The sequence below is a fragment of the Paramisgurnus dabryanus genome, chromosome 12 (genome assembly GCF_030506205.2).
Source record: "Paramisgurnus dabryanus chromosome 12, PD_genome_1.1, whole genome shotgun sequence".
Classification (NCBI taxonomy): domain Eukaryota; kingdom Metazoa; phylum Chordata; class Actinopteri; order Cypriniformes; family Cobitidae; genus Paramisgurnus; species Paramisgurnus dabryanus.
The window spans coordinates 34,634,980-34,648,517 of NC_133348.1; the positions used below are offsets into that span (position 1 = coordinate 34,634,980).

General features: G+C 37.2%; 1 protein-coding gene across 1 annotated transcript; it reads left to right on the forward strand.

Annotated features, from left to right (window-relative positions):
* The first annotated feature begins 1,891 nt into the window (after positions 1 to 1,891).
* Positions 1,892 to 13,538, forward strand: LOC135750080 (cholesterol 24-hydroxylase-like). Its single transcript, XM_065268851.2, has 15 exons — positions 1,892 to 2,110; positions 2,223 to 2,300; positions 3,253 to 3,334; positions 3,411 to 3,484; positions 4,597 to 4,683; positions 4,763 to 4,901; positions 5,102 to 5,215; positions 5,314 to 5,470; positions 5,572 to 5,643; positions 5,714 to 5,786; positions 5,897 to 5,981; positions 7,456 to 7,566; positions 7,668 to 7,756; positions 13,042 to 13,108; positions 13,200 to 13,538. The coding sequence occupies exons 1-15, from the start codon at positions 1,962 to 1,964 to the stop codon at positions 13,350 to 13,352; spliced, it is 1,530 nt and encodes a 509-aa protein (XP_065124923.1). The 5' UTR covers positions 1,892 to 1,961; the 3' UTR covers positions 13,353 to 13,538.

Here is a 13,538-nt window from a genome sequence, read left to right on the forward strand (position 1 = left end):
TTTAGCAATAGCCTAGCAACCACACCAAATGCCACAGCAACAGCCTAACAACAACCAATAAAACCCTAGCAACTGCCTAGCAATCACTCAGAACAACATAGCAATAGCATATCAACCAACCAAAATGCCACAACAACAGCCAAGCAACCACCCATAATAACATAGCAACTGCCTAGCAACCCCAAAGAACACTAGAGCAACAGCCTAGCAACCACATAGAATGCCAGAGCAACAGCCTCGCAATCACCCATAATATCCTAGTAATTGTCTAGCAATCACATAGCAAACCATAGCTTAACCCTAGCAACCACTTAAAAACCTTAGCAAAAGCCTAGCAACCACCCATAATATCCTAGCAATGACTTAAAACACACACAGAATGCAACAGAAACAGCCTAGCAACCACCCATAATACCTTAGCAACGATATTATGATAGATGTGATATAAAGTCACTATTCTGAGATGCAAATACTTTGTATCTCAGAATTCTGACTTTATATCTCAGAATTATGACTTTGTATCTCATAATTATCACTTTGTATCTCAGAATTATGACTTTGTATCTCAGAATTTTGAGATACAAAGTCATAATTTTATTTAATTTTATTTTTTTTACAACATGGCGGAAACGGGCTTCCATACAAACCTGAATGACACAAACACAAATAGTTCGGACAAAATGACAGCTTCATGGGATTCTTTATTCTATACAATCAAAGTCAGTGGTTATCAATTGCTTACTTATTTCTTTTTATCATATATGAATGAAACGCATACAGTTTAGGACAATGTGAGTTTGAGAAAATTATTTTTCCCTCATTTATATAGAATAACAAAAATATAGATTTTTTTTTCAAAATAAATATAGTAAAATGAGCAGTGCAGCATTTTGCTCCAGATCCGTAACTGCAAAGATATTGACACACAGTTTGAGATAAACTAAAAATATATAAGATCTGTGAGGAATTGTGTCTCATCAAGCCACTATTCATTTATACGTTTCTTGATATTTTGTCATAAATCCCTATTATATTTAGCTACATATTGTGCTCATATCTTATGCACTGTATTATGTGGGTAGAGGGCGATGAGGAGCCACATTATTTTATTCATTGGCCCAAAATTCGCTAAGGCCCAGGCTGGACGATTACCACCCTCTGTCGTCCAAACCCCTACACCCGGAAATACGGGAGACCTGTTACACAAGTCTCAAAAGCTGTGTCTGAAACCGTTCCCTCGTTCACTCATTCACTATTCCCTATATGGGGAATGACAGTTGAGTCCACTATATGGGGATGAAGCAAATGAAAATGAGTGAGCGATTTCGGACACTGACGTAAATATCATGCGTCAGAGAGCTGTCGCAGAGATTAATCAAAAACACCTGTGTGGCTTTATTGATTGTGCTGTGAAATGGTAAAGTTTACTTTCTTACTGTTTTTCACATTTGTCATGTTTATTGTAGGCTATTAGTTGATAATAAAGAGAACAAAACAACTGCTTATAATATTTATTTACTGCTGTTTGTTTATTGTTTAATAAAAATGTGTATTACATTTAAAATAAAAGATAACGCAATTATTTTTCATTTGTTTATTTTCAAAAAGTAGAAAATAACTGACAACAAGAAAATGTTTGGTGTTTACTGTCAGTATCCTTCAGCTGATTCAAGTTACGCGTTCGTCTCCCGTTGCATCATGGGAAATATGAGTGAACGAGTGTACATCGAATGTACCCTCAAAATCAGAGTGCATTGTGGGTAAAAAGTAGTGAATGAATGTAGGGAATGAAGTTGTTCACTCAGGTTTCGGACACCACTACAAAATGGCCGACACCCGATATAGTGCACTATATAGTGGATAGGGAGCGGTTTCAGACACAGCTAAATATTTCAGTCTTGTATTAAAGTTTCCTGATTCGTGATAGAGGAGACGTAACGCACCGGACTCTCAACGCGATCATGACGCTTCTTCATGAGATCACAGGATGGCTCACATCTCTTATGTTTTACGTGCTCTGTGTTGCTTTAATCGCATTTGTTGCATATTGTCTGTATGTTAGACATGTTCATCAGAAATATGATCATATACCTGGACCTCCAAGGGATAGGTATGAAATGTTATGAATGCACTACTATATTTTGGAAGATATTGCAAATATCTTTATTTGCTTGTTTGTTAAAAATATTCAAAGATAAACTATTAAACGGCATTCTTTGTAGTTTTTTCCTAGGGCATACGCCAACTTTTATCAAAGCAATGAAATCGGACGGGATAGTACACGATGTATTTCTGAACTGGTAAGCTTAAAGCTTTTTACTTCTGTTTTGTTCGGCGTACTTATAGAAATTTTGTGTTATATTGAACTTGATCCTCGAAAATGCAGGTCGCGTAATGCATGTTGCAAATTGTTTTGGTTATTTTCTAGTCTTTCTTCGGGTGTCATTTTTCATGACAGGACGGTCGCGGATTAATTGCACAAAGGTGATAGTTCAAAGTCCATTTCTTTATGTTAATATCTAGATTTACCGCTGGTCAAAGTTCTAATATGATACAAAAATGCGTTCCTGTAATAATTTTATAAAGATATGTTGGTAACACTTTTCAATAAGGTTATTTGTTAACATTTAGTTTAATGCATTTGAACTAACAATGATCGATAATTTTAGCCTTAGTTTATTTACTAATAGATTTATATAATCAAGCGTTATATACTGTTAACATTAATTAATGCACCATGAATAACTGTATTGACATTAACATTAATAGGCTACCTGAATTAATACAGAAATATTGAGAAACTATATTGTTCACTTTTTGTGTTAGTTAATGAATTTACCAATGTTTTATACTAATTTGTACTTTTATATTAGTATGTTTATAGTTTTTAAAAATAATGTGCTTTCAATGCGATTAAATAAATAATAAAACAAAACATGTAGACTACAACATAACATTTAGATCTGCTACGCATCAGATGTTTCTTTTTATTCACTGTTTTTGCATTGTTGGTCATCACAGCCAATCACAGACACAGTTAATGTGTAAAATAGCAATACAATCATTCCTAAATGCTTCTCTTTTTGTCTGTATAGTCTGTAAGAATAAGGCGTATAAAATGTTTTGATGTTGATTATGATTACAGTATGAAGGTTGTGAAACCTCAAGAAGCTGCCTGATAAAATGTCATGAGTAAGATTTTGCAAAGGACAAAGGAAAACACTAAAATGTGCTTGTACTTTTGTTTTAAAGGGCAGAAGAATATGGTCCTGTGTATAGACTTAACAGCTTTCACTTTGTTGTGATCGTGATTTATTGCCCAGAGGCTACAAAGGTATACATTTAACCTCATTTTGTTAACAGTTAGTAGCAAAAAAAACCGAATAAAAATCTTTAACCCTTTATTGCAGACAATCCTGATGTCACCTAAGTATCCCAAGGATCCCTTTGTCTACAAACGCCTCTTTAACTTGTTTGGGAAAAGGTGAGCTTTTTCATTGCTGTGTAATTCAAGATCAAATCAAATAAACCTCCGGTTTTATTTTTAATCCCATCTGTGCCAGTAAGTATCCCATTATGCCTGACATCATATCAGATTCTAATTTATGGTTCTCTGCTATCTTTACTGGATGTTTGTATCTAACTTAAAACTTTAGATAAAAGTTAGCAGATAATTATTTTCCGTTACTAAAAATGTTGAGGGCACAACCAGAGCTTTTAACATAGGGCATTTACTGTTAATAGGACTGACAACCAATTAAAAAACCTGAATTGAATTATTGTATGATACAGTATGTAGATTTATAAAATTAATCACAAAAAATAACATATCACTATCAATAATAATTAATATTATAATATAAAATGTCAATACAATATCAGATCTGTTGTATAGGACTTGATGTTGATATCCCTTAATGCATACTTGAGGCATCAATGAGACTCCGTGGGATGGTCAATTGAGTGACCCTCTGCCACACTACTCCTCAGCCCTTCCATCTTTTGAGGTTGCTCCTTTTGCGTAACTCAGCGCATAAACCCTTAACATGACCTAACCTCAATCTCTAACGCCACAATCTCACCACAACCCAACCATACACTCCAATCCGTTTGACTAAGGCCAGAAGCTCCACTTTCATTGTTAATGCAGGTTCAGTGGCAAACGGTTCTGTATGGCATACTATTTACTGCAGTACACAAGAACACAAAAAACCCCACCAAAATCTCACCACAACCCGACCATGCGCGCCAACTCGTTTGACTAAGGCCAGTTGCCTCATTGTTATCATTAATGCAGGTTCAGTGGTAAACGGTAGCAAACTATCTGGGGCAATTACCCAGCAACACCGGTCAATTGTTGACATCCCTTAATACTTACCTGAGGCATCATGGGATGGCCAATTGAGTGTTGGCAACCTTTGGGTTGTCAAGTATTTCAGTATATCACAGAAAAGCTTTATTTTATTTACATGTATATATTATATATATTAAATGTAAATATTTAATTTGTAGCGCTATTGTCTATGACTTTTTGAATCTGAGGGTACTATGGGTTTTGCTTGGACTGATTAAATCACATCATTCAAATCTCCTCAGGTTCTTGGGAAATGGTCTAGTGACGGCTGCAGATCATGATGTCTGGTACAGGCAGCGCCGCATCATGGATCCGGCCTTCAGCAGCTCGTAAGACATTTGTAAGACATCTATAAGACATTGAAATGCGCTGCTTGTGGAGTACATCTGATGATATGTTATTTATCAGATACCTGCGAGGTCTGTTGGGCACATTTAATGAGATGTCAGAACGCCTCATGGACAAACTGGAGGAAAACGCTGATGGGAAAACTCCTGTTGTCATGCATGATCTGGTCAACTGTGTCACACTCGATGTCATTACAAAGGTTTCAATCATTTCCTCTTATCCACTGTCCCCCTCTTCAGCTTAATTACATTCAGACAAACAGCGTTGATTGAATAATTAAAATACCAAAGTCTTCATCTCAGTAGTTGTATTTAGTTAATATTTTATTGCAGAAAAGGACAAATGTCTTAAGGGCAAAAGGACAAAAAGTTTAGTACTTTATTGTGTCTTTATCCACAGGTGGCTTTTGGTGTTGATTTGAATTTGTTGAAGTACACTGACTCCCCCTTCCAGAATGCAATAGAGCTGTGTTTAAAGGGCATGGTGTATTATCTCAGGGATCCTTTTTATAGGGTAAGAGATTTTAATATTATTAAAGATCCTTGTGTCATCCTGAACTGGGTCAGCGTAACATAATCTGATTAGAAACCTTTACATTTGTGAAACTTCAGCTCAACCCTAAGAACTGGAAGACGGTACAACAGATTAAAGATGCAGCTGAACTCTTACGTAGGACCGGAGAGAAATGGATACAAGACAGGAAGACAGCAGTGGAAAATGGTGAAGATGTTCCCAAAGACATTCTCTCTCAAATCCTCAAGACAGCAGGTATGAGAGTCATCACTGACTGAAACATTAAATGCCTTTTTATTCAACGATAAATAGACATCTCCTGTAACATCTCCTGTAACGCTTTGTTTTTGCCGTAGAGGAGGAAAAAGCTAACAATTCAGAAGATCATGAGCTAATGCTGGACAATTTTGTCACTTTCTTTATCGCAGGTGAGTTATTATTCTTTGTTTGGTGTCTGGAAACTAAATTCGATAATAACTGATACTTAATTTTTTGCAGGCCAAGAGACAACAGCCAATCAACTCTCATTTGCAATCATGGAATTAGGGCGACACCCTGAGATATACAAACGGTAAAACACTTTAAGACAATTTATATTTTCTGTAATAATATTCCAGTGTGAATTCTTAAGAATTACGTTCATCAAGCTGTGGTATTGGTTCGATTTTATTTTTTTCCCAGGGCTAAAGCAGAAGTGGACGAAGTCCTCGGGACAAAAAGGGAAATTATAAATGAAGACCTTGGAAAACTCTGTTACTTGTCTCAGGTTGGTCCATTGACAGGCACAAAGTACTCAAAATAATAATTGAATGGCCTTAATGGCATCCTAGGTTTATGATTTCCTTGCTGTGGTATAACTATGTTTTGAAGTGGTGGTGACCAACCTTACAGCAAGATCTCTGACGTGCCGATGAAATTAAGAAATAATGAATGGACCCAAATACTATGTGCTATATTTTCGGGGTATTTAGCGATTATGTTGCGTTTGAATGTAAACACATCTAGATCAAAACTGGCAGCATGCCGGCTCTATATCGGTATGTAGGATGATAATTGGTTCTTCCAAATAACCAGAAATCATCTTGCGTTGAGCCGGCAATTACATTATGGGGTACATTTCGTTGGGGCCACTGGTGTAGTGGGCAGTGCTCTGACATGTAGTGCAGACGTGCTTTGGGTGACCTGAGTTTGTATCCCGTAAACCGGAGTACCTGGAGTAAACCCACGCTGACACAGGGAGAACATGCAAACTCCACACAGAAAGGCCACCTGCCCTAGCTGAGGCTCGAACCGGAGACCTTTTGCTTTGCCACTGTGCCAGCCAGTGGTGTAGCGTCTGGGCATGCAGGGTATAGGGGGCCCTGCCCTGGGCCCGCCCCAGCTTTTAATAAAAAAAATTCAATTTAATTTTTATTTGTGGCCGCAATAAATATATTTTTGTATGCATATCATGTGTAGTGATTTCTTATTTCTCCATAATGTCTAATTTCTCCATCATTTCTTTGCATTTATTTATTTTTTTTGGACACCGCGGCTGCCGTAGACTACTACGCCATCATTTTTGTATGGCGTAGAAAAAAAAACACACAGTGTGAGAGGTTACTATAGCGGCAATCTACATGAACATTAGCATGCCCATGGACAAATATAAACATAAAAGTGGGGCCTTAAAGAGAAAAGAGAAGGCGGAGAAGTTAGTCACGAGTCAAAAACTACCCAAAACATTTAGTCTTTCTTTAAAGTACAAATATTTGACTACCTTAGTAAAAGTATATGTTGTTAACAGACCTGCGCGCCACAGTTAAAGCAACACTATGTAGTTTTTTTACCTTTAAATAATGTCTCCAAAATTATTTCAGTGATAGAACAACTTTTAACTGGACAAATTGTACTGTTGCTGCAACCTGAGCAGCCTCCTAGCTGCTACAAGCACACTCTGAAAGTGGCGGTGGAGGGTAGAGCATACAGCCCCGCCCCTCCCCCTCCCTGCAGAAGAGTGTCTGATACCATCAACCACATGGGGGAGCTGTAAGTCATTTTTACATGGAACCTACGTAGTGTTGCTTTAACAGTGCCAACAGGCAAGGTTGGGGGGGGCTTTGGCTTAAGGGGGCAGGTAATTTTTTTGCATATGGGCCCAGGACTGACTTGCTACGCCACTGGTGCCACCTCATTGATTCTTTTAAATTAGGACCTGGTCAGTGTGTTAATATGGTGTTATTTGTTCAATAATGTCATAGGTGTTGAAGGAAACCCTGCGACTGTATCCCACTGCTCCAGGAACATCTCGCTGGCTGCCTGAGGATATGATTATTAATGGATTTAAAATCCCAGGAGGATGTGCTGCTCTTGTGAGTGTTCTTCACAATCCTACAGACAACTATTTATACTGTTAGGAATTGTGGCTTTAATCTTCATAACTGTTTTTAACTACTGCTAACTTTTTTAACAGTTCAGTTCTTATGTCTCTGGAAGAATGGAAAAGTTTTTTAAAGATCCAATGACGTTTGATCCTGAGAGATTTCATGTAAATGCCCCAAAGTAAGTAGTCATTCCCATTTTGTCCTGTTGCATTTAGATCTCAAGTGAGCTTCTGTCTGCAATGTTTCTGCTGTTATAAATAATTTATTTATTCTTACATTTGGCCTATTTAGTTTTTTATATGTATATACAGTGTTGGGGAAAGTTACTTTTCAAAGTAATGCATTACAATATTAAGTTACTCACAAAAAAGTAACAAATTGCATTACTTATGCTTTGTGTACACCTAAAGACTTTGAAAAGATTTAGAAAAGACTCTATAAGATTATCAGCTCACATCTAAAGACTTCGGTTCACAGTTTTTAGTCTCAGACAAAAAGATTTTACAAACACTGAATCTTGTAGTGACACTATTTACAAGACTACAAGAAGATTATTTTAGCTTTTTATTACCACCAAATTCCTCCCATCATGCTCAGCAGTGTATAATAAAATATATATATAATATATATATATAAAATATATAGTGTATAGTGTAAAATGTAGGAGAAGCAGCTACAGTTAGCTACTGGGGCTTTTGCCATTGCAGTCATTTGCAGTGAAAGAAAAAAGAAGTGAGGGCCTTGTCCCCACTCCCACTTAGAGGTCTCAGCAAACTGTGTCCTGAAAGACATGCTGCGTGTTTTAACCTCAGCAAATGGAACATAGGCTACATAGGGTAGCATTAGTTACATTTTCCCAGTTTGTGCAAAGCTAGATTTTCTCTTTTTCATTCAGTCTTTCATTCGTGCTCTTGTACAGTAATGTCAATATTAAACATTAGTACGCCGGTTTCAACAGCGTTTGCAGCGCATACTGTGCAGTTTAATAACAGTATAAAAATCTCAAGTTCACATTACTTTATTTTATATGCATTAATAAGCAAAACCTCTTCAAGACGGTTTTTGACGGTCAGTGTAATTTATTTAACTGTGATTTGTTTAACCCACATTGTTTTCGTGCTGTTCTGGTTCGTGTAATGACATATATAGACACAATACACAATTATAGACATAACAAGCCCATGGCACATTATTAAACATGTTTCTCTTAAGTTTTACGATAAAATAAAAAATTCACTCAGTGATTGACAGCATGAAGCAGTCGATCGTGTTTCCCTTCAACAGTTTAAGCATAAGATTTAGATTTATAGATGTACGTTATCTGTTTCTCTGAACAGTATTAAGCTATATGAGGACTCATTTGCTGGGCAGAGAGTGAATGACAGCGCAGTCTTCTGGTGTTTTTAAATATTTAATTGCTTTCTTTTGAATTGCTCAAAATCATGACTGTTTGAAACACACTTGGTGTCACATTTATGACCGCACGCGTGCGGTGTACATGCTTGTTAACATGGGCACCGAAAAAACACGCGCCGCATACGCGTTGCTCACGCTTTTCGGCAAATATCGCTCCACTTCTTTTCTTTATCCACTCTGTCGTGGTATGAACGGCAGTTTACATCAAAAAGACACGGCTGCTCTGCCCACCGCTCGACAAGGCGCTCCTCTCATCCACACGGTCCATTTTCGCCTACTTGGCGCTCGTTCTGTTTCCACGTCCGTCTACATGTTTCTTTGTTGTGACTGATGGCTTCCTGTTTCCGGTTTTCGGAGAACGAATTTATTGGTTGTTAATTGTTTTACGTCACGAGACTACGCTGGGACTTGCGATAATATCAAACATGTTTGATATGAAAGACTAAAGAAAGACTGGCATAAATCGGGTCGCCGACTGCAGATTATCACCTCACAGTTAACGATCGAGACGACGGGAGCGCGCCGAGACTCCAGTAGGATTCCTAAAGACTGCCGGTCTTTAGTCTGGGACTGTGAAAATCCTTTGGTGTACGCTAGGCATAAGTTATAGAAAGTAATGCTTACGTTACTTTTTAGTTACTTTTGCCTTATTTTTTCTTGGCTGAGGCTTGATCTCTTTCAGGTCGAGCAGGTGTTTTTATGACTGAAAAGTTCTGCATTTAGAAATTGCATATTTCATCAAAAAAATGTCCAACATGGCCTGCAATCTCAGTTTCTGACTCTGACATGTGACTTCACTCTAAAAAAACAAACGGTGTTATATAGCACCAAAACTGTTGCTTTGGATCGTAACCATAGAAGAACCATTTTTAGTGCCATATAGCACCGGTGAAGCAGCAGTGAAGCACCTGTGTAGAACCATATAGTGCTTTGTAGACCCATAGTGGTGCTATAGTGGTGCTATATGGCCCCTATATGGTTCTACACAGGTGCTACACAGGTGCTTCACCGGTGCTATATGGCACAAAAAATGGTTCTTCTATGGTTACGATCCAAAGCAACAGTTTTGGTGCTGTATAGCACCGTTTGTTTTTTTAGAGTGTTACGTTTTGTTTATTTTAAGTACATACGGTAGTTTTTTAAAATATAATTAATTAAACTAAAAAAGTAACTTGCATTACTTTGTTATTAATTTGTCTGGGGTTCAATGAGGTGGCACTAAAGGACATTTTGAACACATGCCTCAACGTGCCTCTCAACACATGGGAGATAGGGATGTACTAGTCTCAGCCTCAGACGTCACGCCCACAGAATGTTGGCTAAACGTCTGATGTTTATCGTACAGTTCTCTGAAAACCTGTGGGAATGTCGTTTTTGATTTGTTGAAATAAACCGGATTTCCAGGAGACGCGAGTGTCACGATTAGTAACTGTAATAACTGACTTGTTGCCAGTCGGCTCGTTATTGTGGGGAGTCCGAAATCTGACACTAGATGAAGCAAACTGTGATTGGTTGTTTGACATGTCGGTCAAACAGACTCGTGGCCGGGCTTTGTCCAGAATAAGCAGCAAAAAACAACAGACCTTCAGTATTGAAGATCTGGCTACGCGAGACTAGGGATGTACCATCTGAAGTGGAGCCTCCTGAGGGGAATACCTCCTTATTTTCAAAGAAATGCATGTTTAACAGTATATTGGATCAGGACTTTGGTAAAAGGGGAAGTTACCTAATTTTGTTCCTGTTGTCACTCCTGTTAATCAAATTGAAAAGTTGACTAAATCACTTTTCTACCTTTATTAAGATTCAAATGAAAATACAAATAATAAATGATATATAAACTGTGATATCCCTGCTGAAAAAAACTATAAAACCATTACAGAAAATTCTAATGGTTTCCATTAAAATACCAATAGGAACCATTAGCTTTTACCATTAAAACCAATACACTGTAGTGTGTTTTGGGCCATATTCCATTAGAACCAATAAATTCCCAATTGTTTTCAGCAGGGATAGACAGTGCACAGCATAAATGAGTACACCCCCTTTGAAAATTAAGATTTTTCTCCATTTGTTAGTAAATTGGGACCAATTTGCTTTCTTTATTACAAAACAGTTTTATTAAACATTTATTTTTATTAACAAAAAAGTGAAAGTCACTGACCATCTTTAGGATACAAAAATAACACATTTAAATCAAATGGGGTGATGCAAAAATGAGTACACCCTGATGAATATGTTAGCAAAAAATTAAATAAAGTGTAATTAACAGGAATTCACTAGGAAATGATGAATATAATTAATCACCACACAGGTGGCCACAGGATAACTGGCAACTGAGAGTGGTCCAGTAAAATCCACTCCCATAATGACAGAATAGCACCACATGGTTAAGAAATGTTTCAAGACATGAGAAATAAAGAAAATTTCTTTGCACAAAATTGTCAAAGTTTCAAGATAATTAGTTAAGCATTGCTAATAAGTTTGAATACTGTCACGAAATTAACACCTCGTCAAGAGCGTTTTGTGATGAGAGATGTTGAAAAAAATCATCATGCAAGTTCAGCACAGTTGGCTTAAGTTTGCACCCCTGTTTATTTCATCTTTGAGTGTTTATCTTCAGAGTATCTTGAGTTTTGTTTGTTTTTTGTCTTCTTTGTTTAGGCTTATATAAGTTTTTTGTGATATTGGAAACAAGAATTATACGTAACGATTTATCGTGCAAATGCGCGTTTTCTCAATGAATGAATTTTAATGAATTACTGTAAAATGCCACAACATCCAAAAGACAGAGGGCAAACTCGTGCAGAAACTCCAATTGTGCCATAGAAGAAGTAGCATTACAAACCCTATTCCAGGAAATGTCTAGAAGGATATTTATATCGCCGTTCTTCAGATTGTTTCAGGTATTTTCATGATAATAAAGAATATTTTGAATTATTTTGTTTAACGAGTTATTGATGATTGAGTTGATTTTTTAAATGCATGTTATAAATGACTCCGTCTCATAATGATTTTAAATTGATAAGGACTTCTTACTGACCAAAATACCATAGTCCACGCACAAGCTGTGCATAAAACACAGAATCGCAGCCTTACGATGCAGAATCGATTTTAGACAGGTCTTTTTAATGGGAAAACGTGATATATCATTACAGCCCTATTATATATCGTTATCATGATAAAAAAAAGACTCCTATCGCCCACCCCTAGATGCCATTGTTTGACATGTAGTATGGTCTTGTGCACACTTGTTCTGGTCTTTGTTTCCCATGTGAAGTTTGTCCATTGTGGAAGCACATGGCTTTTGTTCGGTTACTAGATGCCATGTATTCTCCCTTATCTCACGTCATAACCCTGCCCTCTTTTTCCTGATGAATCATCTAATTATTGTTTCTCACCTTTTACCTGCGGCCCTATTGTTACCCTTATTGTTCCCCATTAAGATCCCTGTATTGGTGTGTGTGTTGGACCATTGTCTATTGTGATTGTGGTCTTTGTAAGTAGAGTTCAAGTGTAGTAATGTCAAGTGAAAGTCTAGTTTAATGTACTTTGTCTTATGCTGTGTTCCAGGCATGTTTTTGAGCCCATGAATCACGACATCAAAACCACGACTCACAACTCTGAACTGGGAGTATGCGTTCCAGGCAGCCTGCAACCCGTGTTTTTCCAACCTTCTAACCTTCAAAGTGCACAGGAACAGCAGTCAAACCCGTGAATTTACACCCGTGAACTCTAGATCGATGTACTCCTTGTTCAAAGTCATGGTTTTGATGTCGTGATTTACGGGTTACAGGTTGCCTGGAACGCGGCATTAGATTCATCTTGTTGTACTTGTGAGGATTTTTTATTAGTCAAGTTGGCTAATTTCGGGCTTTTGTAAGCCCTGTTTTTGATTCTGTTAAAGAAATTTTGTTGAAGAAGCTGTCTGCATTTGGGGTTTATCTGTGCTAACCCTGTCATCCATGTTTTGTTAAACATATTTTAGCAGTGATGTTATCAATATTACACCTTACTGCTGTTGATAATGAATTTGTGTTCCTTTTTAAGGCCTTATTACTGCTATTACCCGTTTGCACTGGGACCACGATCCTGTCTAGGGCAGGTTTTCTCACAGGTAATACAATAAAAAGAAACATTTTAACTTTTTGTATCTCTTCCATGACAAAATTTGCATACATGTGTAATGACAATCCATTGTGTTACAGATGGAGGCAAAAGTGGTGCTTGCTAAACTTCTTCAGAGATTTGAGTTCAGTCTGGTTCCTGGACAGTCTTTTGACATTAAAGACACGGGAACACTGCGGCCCCTAAGTGGAGTTATTTGCAACATTAAACACTGTACACAGGACATGTTCTAGGTCCAGGCCTTCCTATGTACTGGATAGTCTACTAATGTGCACTTTTTTGATCAAATAACCTGAATGGAGTTTTAAAAGATTTTTTTTTTTAGCTTTTAATTTTACCACTGAAGTGTAATTATACTAATACAATATATATTTTACCCCAAAAACTTACAAACTAAAAAATTATTTGCCCTGGTTTTC

Coding starts and splice junctions, on each gene's coding strand:
- LOC135750080 (XM_065268851.2), top strand. CDS start 1,962: ATGACGCTTCTTCATGAGATCACAGGATGGCTCACATCTCTTATGTTT. Junction 4,684..4,762: donor GATCCGGCCTTCAGCAGCTC/GTAAGACATTTG, acceptor GTTATTTATCAG/ATACCTGCGAGGTCTGTTGG. Junction 5,787..5,896: donor CACCCTGAGATATACAAACG/GTAAAACACTTT, acceptor TTTTTTTCCCAG/GGCTAAAGCAGAAGTGGACG.